At 35.8% G+C, this 26,170-nt stretch overlaps 1 protein-coding gene across 11 annotated transcripts in view; it reads right to left on the bottom strand.

Annotated features, from left to right (window-relative positions):
• LOC121429483 (guanine nucleotide exchange factor DBS-like) overlaps nt 1–26,170 on the bottom strand; it is a 114,868-nt gene that overhangs the window by 39,786 nt on the left and 48,912 nt on the right. For 10 of the 11 annotated variants that reach the window (XR_005971939.1, XM_041626508.1, XM_041626516.1 and 7 more), the window contains 2 exons: nt 4,550–4,818; nt 3,809–3,923 (listed from right to left, as the gene is read on the bottom strand). Coding sequence is in view for 10 of the 11 variants with exons in the window: in XM_041626508.1 (XP_041482442.1) it covers nt 3,809–3,923; nt 4,550–4,818 (384 nt within the window). In the remaining variant the exon portion in view is untranslated. Of the gene's footprint in view, nt 1–3,808; nt 3,924–4,549; nt 4,819–17,928; nt 18,137–26,170 lie in introns of those variants that run through there. The other variant, XM_041626518.1, reaches the window with a different exon arrangement.

Here is a 26,170-nt window from a genome sequence, read left to right as displayed (position 1 = left end):
AATTTCCTCCAACATTGCCACGTTTTCTTCACAGGTGCCGGGTGGAAAAGTCTAATTATATGAAAATATCAACACTCTCTCTTGAACTCGTGAAGATGAACAACAGAGGGGGCAGTTTTAGAAACCTGTCTGGGGCCTCATTGCTGAAGGAGTTACAATCAAAGGCAACGCTAAAAATCAAACACAACCTGATTTTCAACCAATCAGAACAGAGCATTTTGATATTTTTTAATTTTGGGGTTTAATTAAATTCTTTATGCTACCCAATGCTGTATTTATAGAAAGCATGCTCATGCCATTTTTTCTCAAAGGGATACAAACAATGGTGATTATTTTATCTGGCATAGGACAGAATGAATAATTTTTATGTTAATAGAGAACTATATCAGAGTTGGCTAGATTATCTACAACACTGTAGTTATCTTTTTTTTCTTTTGAGCTATTTTCAAGAAATTCTGTCTATTTTGACCACTTAGAAACTTGCATCTTTATTAACAAAATGTGAATTTTCAGTATCTGTACATTAATTTCTAATGTTTATTTTAATATTGGGAATAGTTAGATGTTTGTATATTTTCTGTATTTATCTTGGATGCTTTACACATTTAACCAACCTCTGCATAATTTTCATGGATGCTTGAATGTTGGACATTCCATACTATGTCTTTTATTATTTCACAATTATTGTACATCTCCGCAATTTGAGATTGCAAACTGGGATGCTTCACAAATTTTGTTAGCTGGAAATACTTATATTAACCTGTTGACTTATAAATATGTTTAACAATGACCTAATATAGCATGATATATGAGCACTTGCAAGATTCCATCTTGTGACAGGGTATACATGACTTGCATTGAATGACAGGTGAATGGCTCTATTTATGGTTTGTACTTTGAAAAAAATTGATATCAACAGGCTCAAATATGGCACATAGTTTGTGCTGTTCATCAACATTTTGATAGGCTCATGTCAATCAATGAACCTACCACATGACTTGACATGTGATGCATATTGCATACAAACACCAATCTGAATAACTAAAAAAATAATATCTGACGGAGGGGCGGGGGTAAGTGTGAAAACCTATTGTTACTTATAAGAATGTTGGATACTACTCCTTTGCTTCTTTCTAACATAATTTTCCTATGATATATTAAAATTCGAATTGATGCCCAAACCCAAAACTTTTATTTATTAGTTTTGATACAAGTCTCGTATTCCACCTTGTTTCCTTTTTTTTTGGGGGGGGGAGGAGAGTGGAGGGTGACAGGAAAGGTAGCCACTATAATAGGTACATTATAGCAATAGAGGAGGTCTGGGTCCCGTAACACAAAGGTTAGTGATTTATCATACACTTGATTTACATGATTGAATGTTGAATGTTGATTGAATCTATGCAATTCGATCGTAGAAAAATGTTCTACGATCATTGCTGAGCTTTGTGTTACGGGCCCCTGGAGGGCTGTGGAAGAAATAAAGTGATCAGCTCGACAAGAGAAAGAAGATGAAGAAAAAAAATATATGAGGATGATGAGGAGAGGAAGAGAAATATTAATACAAAGAAGGTGAGGAGGAAAGATACCATGCAGATGGAAAGATGGAGGTAAAAGAAGAGATGAGAAAGGAAGGCGGAGGGGTATCAAATGAATGTTTGAACATTGATGAGAGGAAGTGATCAGAGTGACTAACGATGCCCTGATCATCCACATTGTTATGATATCCCACTTGGTAAATCTCTCTGTGGTTAGCGATATTTTGGGGAGCAGAGACAGACAGAACTCCACTCCACCACAATGGCAGTACATGGAAAAAAAAGTTCAAGAATGGCATCAAGTTAAAAATATAAACCTTTTTATTATATTAAAATTTGCCCTGTTACAAACAATTTAATTAGATTCTTGTCTGATAAATATTTCTTTTAAAGTTATTCACGACTTTTACTAAAGTACATGGACATACATAGAGGGGAGAGGGGGGCAGGTTGCCCCCCCCCCCTGCGAATTTTAAAAACTTTCATGTTTACTTATTTTTTTACTATATTTGCCCAAAATGTGCACGGAATCCTTAAATTTCATACAAAGTCATGTAAATCAGAAAATGCCAATGCACCCCAATGACAAGCTCAGTCGCTTCGCTACCTCACTTTTAGGTTTCTTTAAGATTTTCATGCATCTTCCCCCCCCCCCCCCGGAAACAATTTCTAAGTATTGCCATGCTAAAGCAAAAAAAGAATGCTTGGTACTGTTGCCAATTTGACAAGGTTGAAGTGTACCGATTTAGCTTCCTACAAGCTCCATGTACATACTGTACACCTGCATAGAATCTCTTTGTTCTCAGTAGGAGGGGACTGAAAATGTTTTTCACTCCAAACAACTTTCCACTTCTTTGTTCAACCCTATGTGATTCAGCAAAAACCTGTTCAAAGAATCTAAATCTGGAATCATGACAGCATCATCGCGGTGGCAGTACTTATCAAATTTTCACCGAAATGGTTAATGAGACAAACTCCCTACTTCAGTCGAGAATGCGAGAGGTATATGCCACGGGTGATGACTGATCAGTAAACGCTGATTCTACTTCCCATTGTAAGGCTACTGCAATCCATGTAATACAAGTTTGAACTACAAGATGATTATAAGATTAAATGCTTTTATAGGGAAGGGGGGGGTTGTTCATCTGAGAAAGACGTTCTATGGACGTAGTTACCCTTTGAGAATTATTCCAATGGAGTTATTCTTAGGGTAAACCATTTTTTGGGGGGCGGTAGAAATCATATCAAAGGGAGTTTCCTAGACTCAGGAAATTCATACATTCTGTATTGTATCAATCTTTATATCAAATTCTAAATTTATTCAGGAATGATTTACTTCTATTTCATCAACTTTATATAGGTTGTATATGAAAGTAAGATTAGGGCGTGTGAGATTGAAATTCATCTCTCTTAGTTTTGTTTGGAGTAACTTCAGCTTTGACTCCTCACTTACGCGGTGTTAGTCCAGACTGTCTAGAGAACTGAAAAGAATGACAGTTTCTTGGCAAGTTTAAGATCTGAAGCCTTAATTTGGTCCACGTCCAAGATTACAAACAATAGAAAGTCATAACTGGCTGATGATGTAGATAGATATTTTGTTTTGTGCTACTACATCTGGCTAAATAACCGACAATGGCTTCTCTATGAACTGGATGTTAGAAGATTCTCAGAAAAGTTTTCCAGCTAAAAGAATTAAAGGTGCAAGTAGATATCAACAATGATCTACAAAAGAGTTTCAGGCGTTGGGAGTATTGGGGGGGGAGGCAATATTCCCTGGCTACTGGAAATGGTAACATTATTTTCATCTGTCTAACTGTATGCAATGTGTGACGGCAAGTAATAAGGATAACAAAGGATATAAAGATTCTTCTTATTGAGAAACTGTACCTTCTGTGGGTTAAAGCTAGTGGTAAAAGCCTTGGAATTGAACATGATTAGTGAGGACACTTGGCCATCATATCCACTTTAACAAAAAAGGCAGTTCTAAGAGAATTTATGTTGTCTATAAATTCAGCCACTATGATTGATTAACCTAGATATAAAATGTTTCCTCTGTAATTGGTTATACCACCTTGGCGTTAATGCAGAAAACTGCACTGCGGAGTTCCTATAGGAGTTATCATAACAGATACAGAATCACAATGCTGCCACAGTGTACTGTAGATAATCACACTGGTTTTACATGCATACATGTATGTGGAGGTTTCATCCTCTTATTTCATATCTTAACACTTTTGTTAGCTTTAAGGTAGAGAATGGAAACCTAGACTTACCACTTTGAATTCTTCTTCATATTTCCTGACTTTGAGGCAGAATATTAACCTGGCTTCTTGGTCGCTCCAAGTGTCATCAAACTCCTTCTCTAAGACTTCTAGTTCTTCTAATAATCTATCCAGGATGGCACAAAAAGTGATAATAGTATTAATAATAATAAAAGACATTTGTATAGCATCATCTAAACTAGATACAACAATCTATTCCAATGTGTACTATTATCATTACCCCAGCTTTAGCTCGAGCTGCCATTGTTAAGGCTCAGTGTATTCAAGGAATTAGCCTTCCTGGGTACCATTCACCACACCTGGGTTGAGTGAGGCATGATTTGGGTAAAGAACAACACTTAGCATGCCTGTGGACCCAAGAGATTCGAATGAGGGAGCATCAAATGTATATCATATTGTTTATGAAATGGTTTACCAGCACTGCCAACCTTAATTGATTTTTATTCTATTTTGAAGCATTAACTCCTATTTTTCTTAAAATTTTGAGAAAAAACATGCCAAAATCATCCATCATTCTTACAAGTTTCAAAGATTCTTTTTTAAGGGAAAAATCCTGTTTAGTGTAATTTTCACCCTAAAAATCCAAATACATAGGATCAATTCCTACTAATTGGCAGCTCTGTTATACTGTTGTACACTCTAGTGTTACTAATTCTGGAGCTATTTTTAAGAGTAAGAATAGCTTTGCAACTATTCTGAATGATAACCATGTAATCATGATAGAGAATTTACTTTTCTATTGCACATGTTGTAAGTAGTTTATCAGGATTCTTCTCCTTCCCATCGCCCGTCGTCTTCCTGAGACAGCTTAATAACGTCTGACCGTACTTGACCGCTGACACCAGGTCCTCTTTGACCTCCATACGACGCTTCCGTTGCTCGATCAGCAGCATGGTGGCATTCTCCGCGTTGTTGGGCATCTCCATCAGTTGAAGTTCTTCCGTCAAGGCACGAACGGTTGTCGACCGCTCCCGACAGTTGCTGGCAAACCGCTCGATAGCCTGAAGAAATGATACAAAGAAATATAAAAAATAGTTTAAACATTTGAAAAGTTGTTGTTTGTTGTAGTTTCATACTTCATATTCAATCTTAAACCAAAATAAAAGCAGAGGTGTCAAATGGTATTCTCTGCAGTGTCTGGTAAGTCCACGAGCTGGTGTGTGCCAAGAAATTCTTTAAAGTTTGCTCACTAATCATTCTCAATCAACGATACCAAGAATTGTTTGTAATAAGAAAGTGATGAGAAAACATTTAATTGAATGGAGTTTTCACAATTTAATAAGAAATATATAATTAAAGGAAACAGAAAGACAATGTGGTATATTGGGAATGACATTTCTCATTCTTATCATTGGTCATCATTGAAACTCTCACAGTTTATGATATTCAATGGTTTGATGGGATTTCTAAAGAGTAACCAGCTAAAATCAAGATTCACCCTTACCACATTACAAAGAAAGACAAAATATAGAAACTCAAAGTCAATCCAAATTACTTGGATGTTCTTCTATTCATCGTGTTTACACAAATGATATAGAGCACTTAATCTATGTTCCACGTCTAAATAATAATAAATTGTCTTCACAATGAAAGTATGTTATATCTTTAAACATGTACCTTTTTATGAGACAAAAAAAAATCTGTATTGGAATCTCTCAACTTATCAATAAACCTTTTCCTAAGAAAAAAATCTGAAAATTCTAAAAATACAGCTAAATGCAACTGTAAACTATCAGTATATATCTTTTCAAAAGAAGATAAAGGATGACTGACATATGTGATTGAAAAAATACAGGGAGTACTTGAGCTGTAGATACCCTCAAGCATTGAACTGCAGGCCTTTAAGGAATTTCACTAAATAAAACCTGTCTCTTTACAATAAATGACCATGTCATCTAACAAGTTCAATCATATTTCTTTAACGATTTAACAAGGGTGACAAATTATTTTTTGATTATTCCCCTGGACTTGCAGCGAATTGTCAAAATCGTGTAAGAATAACGAGATGATATGATCATTTTCTGATTTGTCACCCAAGTTCATAACCTGGGTTAGATTCTTAGTCTGCTTGCTACAGACACTTTTCATGACTGAATAATATCTTTATCTCGGCTTCTTTTTTTCAGAATCTTTAGGCCAGTCCTTTCAGAATTAAACAATAGGAAGTACAAGCAAGAACATTAACATGAACATTTTAGGACCAATGAATAAGACAAAAAAGGGTGAAGCTGGCTTCAAATAATAGCCACTTTATTAATTGCTATGACATTTCACTCCTAAATTTTATTGCATTGCAGATTTTAAGGTAGATGTGATGAGCTTTCACAAACATTCATTTCTTCAGAACTCCTTGGTGATAAGATTTGAAGACCATTTCACTTCTTTTTAATTGGATTTGAATTAAAAACATTGTTTTTAGGGGTGTATTTTCTCTCTCATGCTTTCATTTACTTTCATAAAGTTATTGAAACTGTATGAAAATAAACTTTTTTATGCAGCTCATTGATTATTAAATATCATTTGTGCAATATTTTTAAGTATTCACTTTCACCATAAATTAGAAGATGTTGCAGAAATGGACTAAATCTGACAACACTACATGTCAAAACAGACAAGGGGTCTGAAGATGTAAACTACCAATTTGTCTGACCATATCCATATGGAGTGTAGTGAAAGGGGACTCAATTTCCCTTCCTCTGTTTCAACCAATCATATCTCATTTCCTTGTTTCTTAAAGACGGTCAGCTGATCAGCAGAGCTTGAAACTCAATCTTAAAGGTGAAGCGCAAAGCAAAAGTGACACTGATTCACGAACTTGAACCATTTTGTCAGTAATTTTCACCGACAATTTTGCTCTCAGCCCACACAAGCATTTCCGTAGCTTTTAACAGACGTCGGTGAAAAATCACTCGCTGTATTATCTTTCATGTAATGCTCCCATGAACAGCTTATACCATTCAAAATTTATCACCCAGAATGCAATAGTTTCATCATGTAGTCTTAAAATATGAACCCTATAGAAAAACAAGTTTTTCTACTTTGCTTTTATAACAAACATTCTTACCACAAACAATTTGCTAGTGGCCGTATCCTTCCTTTGACACTTCTGAAATTTAGATAAACTGGCCTAGGCAAAATGTAGGCCCATGATTTTTTTTATAAATAGGATTTAATAAATGATTTTTGTCAGCACTGCTTTATATGCAATTCATAGTAGGTTGTGACAGGCTTCTCATCAAAAATCATGAATTGCTTGAAAAATATTTTCTGGATGACCTGATTCACTATTATGAATGGATCTTCAGCTTGTGCATACTTGCTATAACAATTGCTATACTTTTCTACAGATAATCATATTGTCAATAAGAGTCTTTGCCTTCAGACTAGCATCTAGATATGATTTCTACAAAGTCGCTCTTGAACTTGGCAACATTCTTTTTCACAAAATCCCAAAAGGAAAAAAATTCAATTTCTCTACCTCATAATGTTCATATCTTCTTCCTGTTCCTTGATATCGGATAAATTTTTGGCTGTATTCATCTATTTAACCTTTGATCATTTAACTACATATAATGTATTTGGTATGTAAAACTTGTTTCCAAATTATACTTTCCTTTTCTGTTGAAATTTTCTTGTTTATCTTCTTGGAATCTGTTATGATGTTTTCCAATATTTTCTCTCCTTTCAGTTAATTCTTTTTTTGCTTATCATATTGAATTTTCTTGTTTGTTTAATCAATATTTTCCTTCTCTATTAAAATATATACGATTTTCATCCTGATTAATGAATTCACTTTCAATGTAGAATAAAATAACAATTCTTTATTAAATTATAACAAAACATAAAGCTTAGTGACTCAGGGCTAAATTCTATGTTTGATTGCACTGATTACTGTGTATGGCCGATTCCCAGGGCTATAATGTTAGTAAAATTGTAGGTATCTAAATTTTTATACGAAATGAATCAGTTTAAAGATAAATGAAAGTAGTTGCAGTAAACACTGATTTCACAAGAAAGTCTGTGAAACTAGGGTTAATTGTCGTTATATCACCAAGGATCTAGATCTGGTACAGTTACATAAACTGAACTTTGTGAAATCTTGAAATCTAGGCTGAAAAATGTCCACACTGAAGGTAACCAACACAGATAAACGCACGTGGGACAGTGTATTATTATTGCTTTGAATGTCGGCTCGACGCTTGACCCGAATCCCGTGCTTACATGTATTTGCTAATTTCTCAGCAATTACACAATTTCTTCCAGAATCCTTTGGCACATATTTTTTTTATTTATACAAACAGACACTTTGGTGGTCATTTCATTAGATTCTGTATGAACTCTTTGAAATCGCTACAACAACTGGCATTTATCTTTAAAAAAAGGAAAAGATATGGAAGGAATGACTTGGGCTGGGCAACCATCCAACTGTTATCATGAAACTTTTTAAAAGGAAAAGACAAATTACCAAGAATTACCCTTAATCCATACTTCATTATACGAGGTTGCTCCCCAAAGAAATCACATTGATTCTTGTTAAACATTTACGCTAATTGGCATACTCCATGGTTTTGGATTGCTTACATTCAGTAATTGCTCCTTATTGGAAACACGATTGGATCATTAATGGCTACTTACAAGTTAAAAAAATGAAGAATTGATTCTAGCAAAAACCAGAAAAGAAGAAACAACTTGTACTTCTGCCCAATTTAACTTAATTTCCAATGGTACATGTAGTAATCATTACGAGATAGGTAGAAAGAAAATGCCATTATTTTAGTCCAACATACAGACTTTCATGTTGGTCAATCGAGTGTGGCATTAAAGGGGAAGTTCACCCTGAAGAAAACTTTGTTGTAAAAATAGCAGAAAAAATAGTAAAAATTATTGGTGAAGGTTTGAGGAAAATCCGTTAAAGAATAAGAAAGTTATTGGAGTTCAAAGTTTTGGATTTGTGACGTCATAAACGAGCAGCTGCTTCATGTGTTATGTAATTTAAAATGCATGAATTTCAATTTTTTTATGGTTCCTGATGACTTACTTATGTTTTCTATTCATGATCGGGTGTGAAATGATTTGTCTATTGATATACAATAGGTACAGTGAAAACCATTTTCAATTTTCTGAGAAAATGACTTTTCATTGATTTTTTACCATTCGCTATGTAGGAATGCTGCTCGCATATGACGTCACAAATCAAATAATTGAAATTCTAATAACTTTTTAATTATTTGATGAATTTTTCTCAAACCTTCGTCAATATTTTTTATTATTTTTTCTGCTATTTTTACAATTAACTTTTTGTCAGGGTGAACTTCCCTTTAACTGAAAATGATCTTTCAGAGTCAAGAAAGAAGTGAATATTCTTCATTTTCTTGATAGCTTCCAACTAAATCAAACCAATTTCATGGCAATATGACAAATAAATGACTATTTTATGGATATAAAAATGTAAAATTTCAACAACTTTTTTTCTGTCCATACGGACAAACTGTTGTCAAAATAGGAAAATGTATACATGCTTTTAACGTTCATTTCAACAATTAGACAGTGTTTAAACGTACTGACTCTGCCCTACTTTTAAGAATTGGAATAAAAACCACAAAATAGTGTTGGGCTCCACACAGATTACGTTAAACAAGCCAAATGAAAGGATTTTAATAATTTTTGGGCCAATGAGAGCTAACTTCGGAAGAGAAGGGGGGAAATAAGGAGCAGGGTTATGGGAAGGGGCGAAGCAGGACCAACGGAAAGGGGGTCAGGGAACCACCCTGAGGCAATGTCATAGCTTGTTATGGGGTGCCATGGTGGTCCTCTCTGACCCCCTCTTGGTCCCATAAACACAAAAGTTCAAAAATCAATTGCAAACTTTCAAAGAACAATTTTGATTTGCTTCTGTTCAGTCTGCTAACCAAAACAAACTCGCATAAATGGTCTTGATTACATGTTACCATTTTACCGATTTATTGCGAACCTTTGTGTAACAGGGCTTGGTTTATAATCGAAGTGAACGTTGTGAAGGGAAAGTTTATCACTCACTGCTATCAAATGAATAAATTTTTTCAAAGTAAATATGTGCAGAGAGCTTATTTTATTTGCTAAAATTAGAATGGAATTAAATTTAGTTTGAAGGGAAAAAATATTTCTGAAAGTTCTATGACAGTGATTGCAATCATCTTCTGAAAGTGTTTAAAGGAAGGGGTAATACTTTTACCCCCTTCCAATTAATTACACCCTGTTATTCTTAATGGAAGAGGAGGGGGTTTCTTTCCTGTGAATAGATATTAAAATTAATGTTACATGTTACATAGTAAGGGGTGATAGCTTACCCCTGCTAACATTTTACACCCTTTTCATACACCTACTGTACTCCAAGGAGAAGGGAGTAAAAGAAAAGTTTTCTCCCTTGTATCAATAACACTTGACATTCAAAGAGTAAGGGGGTAATACTTTACCCCTTCCACCATTTTACACCACTTCACACACTTGTTTTACCCTATGAAGAAGAATGTCAAAGGAAGGTTCCTTCTCCTGTAACTAGAGACTGCAAATACACCACACCTTTAAAAAGAAAGGGGTAATACCTTACCCTCGTTCCACCATTTTACACCCCCTTCATACACCTGTTGTTCTTCAAGGAAGAAGAGGAAGATTCTTTCTCCTGTAAGGTGAGATTGCAGACTACCTTTAAAGAGTAAGTGGGTAATACTTTACCCCCTTCCACCATTTTTACACCCCTTCATACACCTGTTGTTCTTCAAGGAAGGAGAGGACGGTTCTCTCTCCTGTAAGTTGAGATTGCAAATAGACTGGACCTTCAAAGAGTAAGGGGTAATACTTTACCCTCCTTACACCATTTTACACCCCTTCATACACCTGTTGTTCTTCAAGGAAGAAGAGGAAGGTTCTCTCTCCTGTAACTAGAGATTGCAATCCTTAACAAGGTGACTGGCAACTTTCTTAATATCCTCCTGGAGGAAATCAAAACTATAACAAAACTAAATCTCACACACTGCTACAGGCATCAGTGTGGATATTTCCAAATATAAAATTATAAAATCTTCCAAATTTCTCCTTCCTAGTTAAGCAAAAACGGCTACTTTTAATCTCCCAATTGTCTAAATATGGCTATCTTAACAAAAAGCTTGCACTTTACACTTTAAATTGCAATGGTCATTTTTTAGATTGACCACCAGTAGCCTAATTTGTTTCTAAAAACTGAATATCATATACTACAAATATAATTAAGAATGACAAGTTATATTATCCTTTATTCTTTTACTGATTTCATATCTTAGTTAGATGTGGGGGCGTCGTGGTCTGGTGGTTACAACACTCGTCTTTCGATCAGAGGGATATGGGTTCAAATCCTAGCCATGGCCTGTTTTCTTTCAGCAAGAAATCTACCAATAATGTGCTGGACTCAACCCAGGTGAGGTGAATGGGTACCTGGAAAGATTTAGTCCTTGAATGCACCAAGTGCCTTTAGAAGCTGGAGCTTATAGTTAGGGTAACATATAGTGAATAGACAACTAGATAACCAGTGTCTCATATATGCTATATATTATCAATCACATATTGGGATTAGTTGAAATTTTATGAAAGTGTAAAATAAGATCATTCATCTTACATATGTTGTTTAATAATCAACTACATTTAACATTATACTACAGGATTACTCATCTCTATTTAGACCACACTCACTCAATCTATACAAAAACAGTTTTTATCATTAAAGAAATTGTACAAATTGAAGAGCATAAATGTTCTTTTTTCATTGTAAGGCAGAATTTTCTTCAAACAAACCTTGTTCTGAACTCCAACGAGGAGTATTAAAAAAAAAAACACTGAAGATTTTGAAGTAATATTTTGAGCAAAAATGTTCCTTTTTCATTGTAAGGAATAATTTTCTTCAAATAAATCTTGTTCTGAAATCTAACGAAAAAAAAACACACAAAACACTGAAGATTTTGAGGTAATAATTCACATTTCTGAGTTTCCAATATGACTAAACCAATAGAAGGCAGTTTCATCATTTCCAAAGCAAAAAAAAAACTGTGTCACTTCTTTCCATTTGTCAGCAAAGTGACCCCCTTTCATACCCGTAGACAAACACAAAAATTAATGATCTTCCTGCAAAAATCCACCTTCCGAAAGGGGACTAGGGGCTAAAGTTGGACGATACCCAAAGAGAAATGTCAGTCATTACGTAAAGCGGTGACCTCATGCAAGGTCCCGAGAGAGGAAGGACCTGTTACTCACAGGATCAAACTCCAAAGGGAAGAACTACGAAAACAGACTGTTCAGATTTCAAGATTTGCTCTGTGTTAAAGCATGAAGGCAAATTAAACATTGAAAACAATTTTGTTGAATTATCAATATTGAACTGATGACACTGATCAAGACAGGTTGGTGTATACATTAAGGTGTAAGCATCATGGTCTGGTGGTTTTGACTTTCGCTTCTCAATCAAAGAGTCAGCGATTCACATCCCAGCTCCTATGAACTATTCTCCTAGCAGGCCATGCATAATATTAGTATTACCATTCTCCACTCTAATAGTAATACATCAAGTGCCTGCCAAGAAGGCAGAAGGTCACATATTTTGAAGTCTTAGGTATGACTTGACAAGGGATTGAACCCATGACCTCCTGTCCATCAGGTGCACTACCACTGAGCCACCCTGTCTGATGCTTATGACATTTTCCATTTCTCTGCCAGTAAGCACTAACTCGCCTAGCATCGATTCCACCTTTAAAAGAAGGGAGTAAGATTGGGATGGGATATGGATGGGTCCTCTGGAGCAAGGTGTCATCTGAGACAGGAAACCATCCAAAAGAGGAGAGACTGTGGTCACTATGGAAGCAAGGGAGAGGAAGAGGGGGATAGAGAAGGGGTATAGACATAGGAAAGAAATGAGGGGTGGGATGGGGAGGGGTAAGGGTTGAGAGGGGTGAAGCTAAGGGGGAGGAAGAGGGGGATAGAGAAGGGGTATAGACAGAGGAAAGGAATGAGGGGTGGGATGGGGAGGGGTAAGTATCAAGAGTGGTGAAGCAAATGGGGAGGAAGAGGGGGTTGGACAGGGTATCATGATAAAGGAAACAGATAAGGGTGAGATGGGGTGGGGATGGTAAAGAAGAGGGGTAAAACAAGGAAGAGGAAGGGGTGCAGATAGGGGCTCTCGACAAAGGAAAGGATTGAGAAGTTAGATGGGGATAAGGCGGGTGTTGAGAGGGCAAAGAGGAGGGGTGAAACAAGGAGATGGGGTATCAGGGCTCAAGACAAAAGAAAGGAATGAGAAGGATAGAGCAAGGAAAAAGAGGGTACATAAGAGGGCTAGAGGAAGGGGAATGAATATGGAGAAGGGGGTTCAGTGTTTCAAATGAAGGGGGAGGGGGAGGAACATCAAAAAGAAGATTTAACTATGTGGTATATTGCAAAGAGACAAACAGGGAGAAAGGGAGGGATGGGGTTGTGTGGGATTGGATTAAACATAGTGTAACAAAGGGGCAGGAGCCGAAGTTGACAAAGTAGGCGGTTTCAGACCGCCTCGAAGTTCGCCAGTTCCAGCTATTCTCTGATCGGGAAATTTACCCCGATCAGAAAATACCAGGTATTTTGGTAATGTGAAAGCAAACTACGCGTAATTTCCCCGAAAGAAAATACCCGCTAAATAGTAGGTACTTGGCGAAATTACGAGAACTTTCGTGGGGATTTTTCCAAGGTCGCAGGTATTTTGGCGATGTGAAAGCAAATTACGGGAACTTTTATCCCAGCGTGTCGTTGGGCGCGGCGGCGTGGGTGGCTGCTGGGCTAGTGATTTTGAATCTCCCGCCTTGCCTGCTTATCAGACCACACTGCGCATGCTCGTAACTTCGGGAACTTATCCCGAAGGATGTGTTTCGGGGCGGTGTGAATGCAGGAATAATTAACGGGTATTTTTTAGCCTGAAAAAGTTCTCGTAATTTAACGGGGATTCTTGTGATCGAGGCGGTTTGAAACCACCTAGTGAAACATTGGTGATGTTTAGTAACATCCCGTATTTATTAAGGTGAATAATAAAAAAAAATGACAGCTAGATGGTGAAATGTTATAGTCCCCTGTGACCAATAAAGTATAAATATTACTTGACCAAAATTTCCTGTTTGAAATGACTGATCCTTCCTGATTGAATATCATATAGACGTATAATAAATCATAGCATGGATACCCAGATTCACAGGGTCGTTCAGTTGCTATGGCAACCCTGGACCGTCTACATCACAAGTGACAGACATTTACAGCTCCGGTCTTACTACAGTAGAATCCAAATTTTCAAATATCTATTTCAGGTTCGAAGGTTATTTGTAACCGTATTCATAGTAATTTTACCTGTCACCAAAATCTCTCATTCTCACATTCCACCTTATATTATTTACTATATTAGAGCCTAAATTTTTGCATATAAAAAATGTATGATAAGGTAATGTGCATGGGGCTGAGCATGGAAACTGAAATGTACAAGTTCAAAACTACAGCAAATATACACCTCAAAATTACGTTTCAAATTATATCCTTATTAGTAAGTTATTTAACTGTGATAATTGATTGGTTTAAATTACATTACACATAATCATATTTTGGGTGCACATAAGCTAAAAAGAATTGCCAGTTTGTTTTTAGTTAATTACACCTTAAGAAATTAAAAACATTTCAAAAGGAATGAAAATACACGTAAGTTCTTATAAAACTGTCTTATGTTGATTGGTTTGTCATTAATGGGGGGGAGGGGGTCAAGAAGAAGAAATGCCCGCTCATCTAACGAATTATCTTTTGAGAGGAAAATGAGGGTGTTTCCATTATAATTCATAACTACAAGAAACACTGTTCTCTATAATTGGGTTGACATTTAGTATTAGACATCCTATTTACTGCTCCCTTCATAAATACTAAAAGAATGATATGATACAAACCTGACATTACACTTACTCCTTAAGAAAAACTCCTGATACATCAATTTCTAAATATTAATTATACAGTCTAAGTGAAATAATTTACGACAGTGAAACTAGTGTGCAGAAAGAATTGCAACCCAAAATAATAAGCGCAAATCCTGGATATCAACATTTGATAGGCTGAAAATCAAGTAGTGCTTGCACCTTCTTGTGAAAATCACCCAATAACTACAGCTAATAGCTTGTTTTAACATCACACAATTTTGTTGCACCTTGGGTAAAAATAGAATAAGGAAAGGAAAAGGGGTGGATTAAATTTCTCTCTTTTTTCTTCTCCGAGTTGCCCCCCTGTTGAAAGAGTCCCTAGAGGTCATCATTCCAGCGTGAAACAGGTGAAAAGGATCTTGGAGTGTGACTTTACATATACACTGACTCACCTCAAGAATGGCTCACACGTTTGCGTTTTAAACTGCGAATTGTTGTTTGCCAAAAAAAGGAATACATAGCCTAACATGGAAAATGATAGCACCACAGAGGCGTGTTTCATCAAAATTTATTAAAGAACAACTTTTCTTGGTTTGATTCGTTGATAGGATTGTTACTATGGTAACTGTCAGATGATGACAACTTGCATGAAATGGTCCTTTAATCATTATATTCCCATCCTTTTTCCACGTTCCATTAATACATAATTTGTGATAAATGGATTCACTTCAATATCTGTAGAATACTGGAAGTCAGAAGAGGTACAGAATTTTCAGAGGAAAAGCAGACTCTGATTGGGAATATAATAAGGGGGTGTTCAATACCTATTTCCCTTATAAACCGATTCCATGTCACTTTTTCAACTTTCTTGGGATTTAGGGAGGAAAGTGGATGCTAGGATCATGGGACCCCATTACTATTGATCACATATTAACCTTTCTCAAATTCAAGAAATAATGATCCGGAATGGAAATCGGGGAGGGGGGGGGGGGGGGGTGGGTTAAAGAAAATGAGATAGGTGTAGATTGTTTCACCAACGAAGGTTCAAGATTTATAATTTATTGTTTCATATTTTTCAACTTTTCTGTACCGACTTGCTGGAAAAACAGCTTTGCGGCTGAAAGCAAATTTTGTTTTATCCCGTATTTAAATAACTAAAACAAACATACATACATAAAATATCCATAATACTTCATATCCTCCAAATGTCAATAATGATAATAGGTCCATAGCGCATGTACTATAAACATATACTCTAATGCGCTTAATAGTTGGTACCATATTATTACCCGTGATGTAGCGGAGCCACGGTATAGAGGCAAAAGAAATCAAGAAATAATCCTAATGCATGCCTATACACCTAACCTGGGTCGAGTGCTGACAGAAATTAACTCTAACGTAGGATTTGAATCTATGACCCCCTGATCGAAATTCAAGAGTCGGAACCGCTTAACCATGATGTTTCCATTCTAACCATTCATAAACAGTTATATGTACTCTGTCCATGAATATTTGAATGGTAATTAGGTTGTATTCAACACCTAAAGACCAGGGTGATACTACCTACCCCCCCTCTACCCCTCCCCCTACAAACACCTTGCTACAATACATTCTTCCTTAAAACTGTAAGCCACAAGCCTACCTTCCTGAAGATTTTGACGGGAAGCGGTTATGGGGAAGGGGAGACCCTATTAATATCAAACCCACACCCCTCCTCATTAACAGGATATCTGTCTATTCCTGTTGGTATGAATGAGGCCTCTTGTTCCCATGATACCAACAGTTAAATGATTGGCCCTTTCACACTTGAAACTGGGTCATCTCTTTATAGTTTGGCTATGAATGTATTTCTCAAAAGGAAAATAATCTAAATGTCAAGCGTGTCCAATATTTCATTAAAAGGTATGTTTGATTTTCATTCAATCTCATATGACTTAAACCCTTAATCAAATCTGATATTGGTTTCACATAGTTTTCCTGCAATGCTATCTACATGTCCTTTGACACATATCTCTTAAAGGTTATGAAATGTCATAATTTAAAAAATAGTTTCTGAGAAGGAAAATGGCAAAATAACAATAACAATTTGGCACTATTTAGCTTCATATAGTTGTCTATTCAGAGATGCATCCCCTTCATTAAAACATCATCCAACTTTGTACTTCCTTTCTTGATTGTTCTATTGTACTTTTGCTTATTTGTTTATTGCATTTGTCAATTCAGCTGTCCAGTTAAGAACAAGTGTTTTAAAACATTATCTTAAATCTACAATCATAATGGTATTGTATACGTAAAGATAAAAAAAAAACAAATTGGTAAAATCCTGTCAGAGAAAATAAATATAGTATCAAACAGAGTAATTTGAAATCTGCAAACTACATGTAGTATTTATTTTGGTATATGTCAATTTACAATTACTGAGACTTTCTCAAATTTTTAAAGTAATTTTTTCCCATCAATCTTGGATTTAATATGCCAAAATTTCCTGACTTAGTTTTGAAAATCATGAACAGTCCCAATGAACCCATACCTTTTCAAGTTTAGAGCCACCCGGTATAATGATATAATATTACTGCAATATCCTGATATATGATCCTATACAGATCGTCAAACAAACCCTCACGGCTCCCCTCTTGTATATTGATGAGAATGATATTGTCCTGCAAGTATATGTATGCCTTAAATTTTCTTAAAATAAACTTCCTTAAAAAAACTAATGCTGAGCTATGCTGCTTCAAAAATCAGTGGTTATCAATAAATGGTTTAAATACATTTAGGAAATATGCAATATTTTGCTTAAAAAAAACAAAAATGTGATATTCTTTACTTTACAATAGTTTACTTTACAATTTTCATGATTCTTGTTTTTACATTACGATTGATGGCTTAATGCTAAAAATATATGCCATGTTGTGGTAATAATCTAAACCTGAGCTCCATCAGATTAGAGTTAAATGACCATCAAACTAGTTTTATGTATAAATAAACTAAAAATATGTGCAAGATTTTTTGCTGAAATATTGAAATGAAGATATTTGTTATTATAGTCACTGGATATGTGAACAGTTACTATACAATAATGATATAGAATTATGGTCTTCATTGTAAATTGCTGTAATACAAGCAAATAATGTCAGCTTAATACTACCTTAAACATAATCGTCATCATCATTATTATCATTTCAAATTTCTTACATTACTCTTGCAGAATGTTTTACTCTGAGTGCCGGCTCTTCCTTCTCGTATGACCGTGAACCATGAGCGCCGCCTAAATGAATCACTCTCCATTTTTTATCAAACAATCTAGAATCCAGACACCTCTTCCCAAAACTTGGAATCCAAGTACCAATGTTCTGACTTCAAGGAGACTAATCAAGTCTAAAGGATCACAATTCAGTTTTCATTCCACTTATTGTTTTGAAATCTCATGGTTGTTAAAAGCTGACTGTTCAAGTTCAAATGTTATCGTAATTTGCATTTTGCTAATGTTGTTCATAGCTTGGTAAAATATATCTGCCAATATGACAGTTAAATATATTACAAACGATCCTGCACCACATAGCATCCGTCCATAGGTAACAAATTCCTTTCAAATATGAAAAGGTAGCCACCATTCTAGTCAACATTTAACTCCACTGTGGTCCAAAATATTCAGCGTTAATCCAAACGGATGATTATATTCCTAAATAATTCCAACTTGGAGGCGGATAGCAAACTAGCTGGATAGATCATTTCATGTTCAGATCAATGCTGATTTATCCAATACAATCTGTGCACACCAATGTAGTACATTTATAAAAGAATGTAAGGTAGGTATCATGGGCCCATACGAGGAAGTATTTCACATTTTCATATTTTGCTCGTGGTTTATATTTCATACCGTTCCAAATCTGACAGATGACGGATCCACTCGACTCTGTCAACAAGCAGGGGATATCACTTCTCTCTGAAAATCCAATCAAGATCCAAAACTCACACCTAAAACAGACAACACTTTAAATTAGAGCGATGAAGATCTGATGTGTTAATCACAATCATTTCCAATTCCTACATGGTGTAAGTCCATCCGTGCAAGATCAAGTTACAGAAGAGTTCCCGGCTTAGTAATCCTTAATTGATTAATCCAGAACAAGCAGGCAGAGAATGAGTGAGGCAGTGACCTCATCGTGGATGGCCTAACAGTACAAGGACAGGTTCAAAGCTGAGTCAAAGCACAGGTGTCTATGGCTTGGAAACTCTTTACCCATCCCTTGGATAGGACTTAAAGCCGACAGTCCTCTGGGGAGCATTACAGGCAAGGACTTGTCAAATGTTTCGACAAAGCTTATTTCATCCAACAATTACCAAGGAAACTTTACCACCCAGCTAATCAAGATCAAGGAAATTTGTCAGATCTGACAACTTGTCGGACGAAAAATGTTGATGACACTCACTCCTGATTGATCGCTTAGTCCTCCATTCTTGCATTCTTGGTAGTTGGTAAAATATCTCAAACAAAACCCAAGTTTGAAGCTTCAAGCAACATACTGTACCATTCAATAAGAAGCTTGACCATGTCCAGCTGAGCAAAAACTGGCAAATGAAAAACCTCACATCATCAAAACCAAAGTTTGAATATTCACAGCTACGTACCATTCAACAAGAAACCTGTGCCTAGTTGAGCCAAAAGTGGCAAATGGAAAGACTCACATTATGACTGTTGAACAGTGAGATAGATCAATGTACAAGTGACTTCAGCAGAGGAACACCGAGCCAAAATATGACACAGTGGGCATATCCTGAAACGGATATAAGTTAAAGCAAGAGATTATTGTCGTTGAGTTATCGGATACCCTTAGACAAAGCTTGTACAACGGCGGACTGGTCATACATACATAGCAGGAAAAAAAAATATGGGTTTACAATTGGTGATGTTCCTGGGAGGAAAACAAGATCGGGGGGGGGGGGGGGGGTATGGGCGAGAGAGAGGAGGGGAGAATGGGGGGATTGTATGTGTGTGAGAGAAAGAGAGAGAGAGAGAAAAGAAAAAAGAAAGAAAGTAAGACAGACAAAAAATCACAAAGTTTAAAGGAGAATCTCTCTTGACTCATATTCATTTTTTTTAGATAAATATATAAAGAAAAACAAGATAGAACTTTACCTTGGTCTTTGAAAGGCTATAAGTGCTAAAAAGGAAGTCTCATTACAATAGAAAGCTTTATGAGAGGTTCAAGTACAAGAAGATCACTCTTGAAGATGTCAACATGGATAGAAGAGATCCACTCTTCACTTCCTCTTTGTCCATTCACACCTCACAAACTTCCAGGTGAATGTTTCATAAAACTGTTTGTAAGTAAAGAGCCACTTTAAGAACAACTGGTGATCCTTTCTGGTGGTAAATGGTACATTCATTGGCGATGGTTAAGCATGTAAGAAAGGTTCACCAGTCATTATTAACTTATGAACAGCTTTATGAAATGGCCCCCTGTACTCTTTCTAAAGATGAAGCCTTTAAAAACTTTGGCATGATAAACAGCAAAATTCTAAGGCTATGTTGCTTGTGTTGAAATACACATATATGCATGAACAAGACAAAAAATCAACCTTGAATTAAAAAAATCCTTTTCTTTTGATTGCAATGAAGGACCAAACCAAATCAGAATAAAAATAAAACAAATTTCCTTAATCTTTTTGGTCCCCAATGATCCAAGGAATTTAGAGAATAACGTTTTTAAACTACTTCTATCTATTCCCTTTCAAGGAAGCAATAGTAAAACTTACCATTTTTAATGACTTAATCCTCTAAGCAAAATATATAGAAAATCAATCACATTAGAAGACCTCTTCCTACTTAAATCAAATCTTAGTACATTATGCTTAACGGTGTAATCTACAATACATGCCCTCTTTTCTTTAATTATGCCATCAGCTTTACATTGTACGGAATGAGGGTAGGATCAAATTGGAAAAGGATATCAATTTCAAGACAGTTCTTAATAAAAGATGAAGAATAATAAACAACTTTAACGAGCGTGTAAAAAAAGGGTGACATTCAGAGATCTAACAACGAGTTTGGAAAATATGCAAATTCATGCCTCACATTTAAATAAAGAATATAATAAGCCTGATGAATATATATACATGTAGTATATGAAATGTCTTTGCATTCCCCTTAAATTGTACACAACTAAAAACAAATGTTTTGTGAAAAACAAATTATTGAAAACAGATGTGCAGAAGTGATAAGAACTATCTCATTAAAATATAGGTCATGAAATTGCAATAGGCTGCATATCCCCCCATCCCCACTTCCACCCCACTAATTATGTCTATTTGATCACGACACATGAGAATATATGTGTATTTTTGTTTTATATTCATTTGAAAAAAAAATTTCAAAGTCAACATTTCATAGATATTTCTCTTTTTTTTACACAGAATTTCCCCCTGTGTAACCTGCATTGTTTACCAAGGTAAAATAATATAAAAATATTATTTCAAAAAGTAACAGTTGACATGTCTGTATCATGTTTTTGAGGCGTGTTTCACACTTTCAAGTGAAGTTCAATGTTACCACATCCTGAGGGTGGGTGTTGTTTTTTTACACTTCTAAATTCAAAGTGGCAGCTGTCTATATCGAAATGATGATACTCAGACTGAAAATTGGAAATTGTAAAATGTAAATTGTTGGCGCATTACATTAATGATATAAAGATCCAGTCATCCCTTCCCATTTATAAGAAGGGGGGGGGGTGTTTCACAAAGATTTAAGTATGACTTAGGTCGCATTTTAATGCCGACGCATACATGATATGCAATGCGCAATCATATTGATCAATTCGGAGCAGCGAACGCCTCTAGGCATGATCCGACCAATGCGGTCATGCCTTTTAAAACGAATGCAACTAGGCATTCAGTGTGACTCTAAGTCATACTTATATCTTTGTGAAAATCCCCCCAGGTGGCTGTTTTATAAATCTCTTCATAAGCAACATTACGAATGACTGGTTACCATTTCTTGTGCTAAATGATTTACATAGCAGATTCTCACTGGTGTTACTTCAGTTCTTAAGAAAGGGTAACCAGACGCATGTAAATTACAAACAGCTTAAGAAAAAACCCACCAGTATTACCTCTTAAGATATTTGATGGAATAGGATTACCTTTTCTAGTGTGAATATATATTATAGGATATTTGTTTCCAATATTGTTTTTTATCTAAGAGCAATTGTGTGAACAGCAGAGTCATATTATTTATCAAACAAGACAATCTGATTAAATTATTAAATCTTTGTTTTCCAAATTCATATTTTTAAAGTCTATTGCCAGTATTCATTAAATAGGTTATCTAGTTATACCCTTTTCATAAACCTATCCTCCAATTAGCCGCCTAAGAGTAATGCGGATAATTCAATAAAAATTGCGTTCACAAACTCCGAAAATAAGCCGCATTATTTTTACGAGCGCCCGTCCTGAAAAAGGCGGATAATCGTCATGACAACTGGACACGCCCCCTCCGATGCGGTTGTGTTGGAAAAGGGTGACCTTGTGACCGCACCATGGCAATTATCTGCATTATTTGGAAATGCGTTCATAAACTCAAAATCTTGTCCCGATGCTGCTATTATGCGGATAATAGCAGCATCAAAATAATGCGGATAACTCTGGCCCTCCTCCAATTTTACGACCAAATTATGCTGCTATTAGCCGCATAATTGGGTTTATGAAAGGGGTATTAGAGTGCAGTTATTATTAATTTCTATTTCAATTATCTTTGCATGTCATTTTGTACAATTGTATCAATCATAATACGCAATTCAGCTGTAAGGCTGCTACATGTACGTGCAATGCTTTTTATACCCAAAAAAGAGAGAAGAAAATGGTCCCATGGGTGCGTACATACTGCATAACGACAAGGCTATAAGACTAGTATAATGATCACATGCATGGTCAAAATAGACAAAATTACTGATACAGTCCGTGTAAGTCAAAAACTTTTTCATACGGTCTGAATGAAATGTGAGACAATGGAAATTTGGCCCATCAGAGAGACCATGGCCCTGTTGTACAAAGAGTTAAGACTTATCAGATCAATTGCAACTATGGACGGCCAGCAACGTCAACATCTATTATGCATATTTGTTCAAAATATTTTCTAGCTGTGATGTATTATTGATGCATTCATTGTTTTCTTAAAAATTCACTGTGATTCTCTTTGCAGAAAAAGGACATTGTGCAAATTTTTCATAGAAAAAATTATGACACTGATGGATTTCCAGAGTTACGATTGATCGGATCAATCGTAACTCTTTGTGCAACAGGGCCCAAGTCAAATATTATCGGATGTCTAGAGATGACAAAACTTCCATCAATTCTCCCGAGTATGTGTCTTTGTCAGGGTGACTCAGGGTCCTGATCGTGACTTTAATTGGTTACTCCTTAATTTTACCCCAGACATTGTCTAAATTTAACACAACAGGGAACCACAATCCACATTGTTGAAAACATGGATGGAATGAAAAAAAGATGGCAGAGCCAGTGGGGGGCATCATGGTCTTTTTGTCATGACTCTCGTCTTGAAAAACAGAGGACAGTGGGTTCGAATCCCAGCCATGGCGTGGTTTCCCTTCAGCAAGAAATTCAGTCACAATGTGCCGCACCCAACCCAGGTTAGGTGAATGGGTGCGTGGTAGGATTAATTTCATGAATTGTCCAAGCGATGTTGATTTGATTAATGTGGAAAAAAAACTTCATAAATCTTTATCTATATTCATGAATTTCCAATTTAATTTCTCTCTATTGGTTCTTTTTCGAAAATCTTTTTAGATTAAAAAAAAGGATATGATCAGAGTTAAAGGCTATTGATATAATGGTGTTTGATTCACTGGCAGCAAATTTGCCATCAAAAGTGTAAAATTATAATTGAATACAAGTTTAATTAATGAAACAGGATGATGCATCTTCAACACGGCACACTTCTAAAATTGGAACAATGGCATTTCAAAATTTGTTTCATATTTTGCCAAAACCTTCAGAGTAAGACAGATGTGGGTAAGTTGAGGGTAAATGGGAGAATCATGAATTTGCCGAGAAAAATTTAACTTCTGTATCAAAGAAACTTCACAATTGTCAGGGATGCTACAGGTGGAGCTTGTTCATCAGGGGGGAAATATGGGTCAAAACAGTCTTTTATTTGTTATTTCTTTACCTGAGGGAATATAACAGTGTTAAAGGATTAATCCAGTCTCATAGTCAGCAAAAAAATTGCAATTTTCAAATGAAAAATTCGAACTTCGTGATACGTTTTTACATCATATACATAAAATACTATAATATTTCACTGTTTCCTCTTTCATTTAATTGACTCACATCCTTTTTTCATGGCCGTGGAACCGGGGGGGGGGGGGGGGGTCAAGCTCCCCCCCCCAGCCAACATCTATACACCGGTGGGTTATTCCTCTCACTCAACATTCACCTTTTTGAGGAAAATAATCATACCCAAACAAGATTGTAACCAGAATAGAACAAAAAAAAAACAATACAAGGACAATAGGACATCATCACACTTGTGTGATTTGATACATTCCCAATATCAAGGCCTAAAACATTTAATATTAGCAATCAGTCTTCTCTGGTTTGGCTATTAATGACAAGAAAACACTTAATTGGTTATCTGAGCCAACAAAATAGTACATGGTACATGCTCTTTGTAGATAATTGAATTATCCAAATTAAGAGAATACTAGTAAGGCTAATTGCTTGTTGTTCAGAGTTCTTGAATTAAAAATTTTGCTTTAAGTCGATTCATTATCAAGCCAATTTTTATGAGGTTTTTGAAGATCACTTGGAATGGTTCCAGACTTGAAGGATAAAATGGGGGACATAATTGATTTGATATTGTGTTGTATAATTTGGAGGCAAGCTGGATTATAGATCAGGCAATGGGTAATTTTTAATGTTAAAATTAAGGAAAGATTACAATTGTCCAAGATTAAAATGTTTGCTGACACAATTCTGTTCCATTTTAATTTTTGTGTAAAACTTACACCTTTCCCATTATAGATAGATACAGGACTGACTTTATGAATCGACAATACTGGCTTAATCAAAACTATTAAAGAGATATCAATAGTTACATTAATGTGCACAGTATATGTGCAAATGTGCAATAAATAGCGTTTATGGCCTTATGTGTGGGTGGATGCCTGCCAGCTAAGATTCAAGATACACACAGCTACATGTAGGGTTTACTCCTCCATATTAATTTTGAGTAAAAATAAAACAAAAGACAAGCATTTTTTTGACACAATTATTTTTGCTAAATGCTTGAAAATTCCACTGAGACTGGACAAAGAGCTTCATCTCATGCTTGAGAGAGATTTTTGTCACAGTTGACTATCCATACTTCTACCACAACAGTAGACCAGGGTGGTATAACGCAAAGCTTAGCAATTAATTGTATGATTGATTTTCATTATCGTTTGTTCAGGGTAGTCAATGTAATCAATCGTAGACGAATGTGTCTACGATCATTGCTAGGCTTTGTGTTACGGGCCCCAGAGTTTAAATCAAATCAGGGTTCAGAATACAGACCAACATGTTCTATTTTTTTCAGTCATTCCCTGAAACTTTCTGCATGTACCTAAATGTTGGAGGATATCTTTCCATCCATCTAACCATCTCCATGAGGGTCTACTGGTTCATGTAAGCATTCAGGATATTGAATGTGAAGATTGCATTTCTGACTCCTTGATCCTGCCAACTATGAAAATGATACTTTCTATGACATCACAACACTTTTGGGGAGTCTCTAAACCTTCCCAGCATGAGAATGAGATAAGGCCTTGCCCATCGAGGCAGTGGTTCCTGTATGTTCTGTCTCGTATTGAGCGACCTTTCAAAACATGATGTGAAATGTGTGCAATACAGGTGCACTCTATACAAAATGGAACATTATAGACATGATTAGATAGGCCAAAGGATATGTATTTTACACAACAAATTCTATTGCAATTCCTTAAGTTTATGCTTAAGTTTAAGCATAAGTTTTGTTTATAGTCATGAACAAATACAGGAAAGATAGATACAAGATTAGTATCTGTATGTTTGGCAAGTGATAACACCACAAAGTTTTATATAGATGTTATAATGTCATTACAATCAATAGTTTTACATTGATTGCTAAAATATGACAGAATATCTCTGCTTATTTAAGACCGGGGAGGGGGGGGGGAGTATTTGGATAATGATTGGATGGGGGTGTGAGGCTGAGGGCTTGAAACCCTTACCCAGTTCTAAGGGTCATTTGACTGTGAACAGGTACCCATGTCTGAGGATTTTCTTTAAAATATAGACCCATTTTCCAGATTCTGCTTTTTTTTAGCAATGAGACCATCACATTAAAATGAGAAAAAAATACATTATGAAGTCTGTGATGTATTTCTAAGGGCTTTTCCTT

This window comes from Lytechinus variegatus, chromosome 16 (genome assembly GCF_018143015.1).
Source record: "Lytechinus variegatus isolate NC3 chromosome 16, Lvar_3.0, whole genome shotgun sequence".
In the NCBI taxonomy this organism is placed as follows: domain Eukaryota; kingdom Metazoa; phylum Echinodermata; class Echinoidea; order Temnopleuroida; family Toxopneustidae; genus Lytechinus; species Lytechinus variegatus.
Note: the sequence above shows the minus strand (reverse complement) of the source record. Positions and strands in the feature narration are given on the sequence as shown.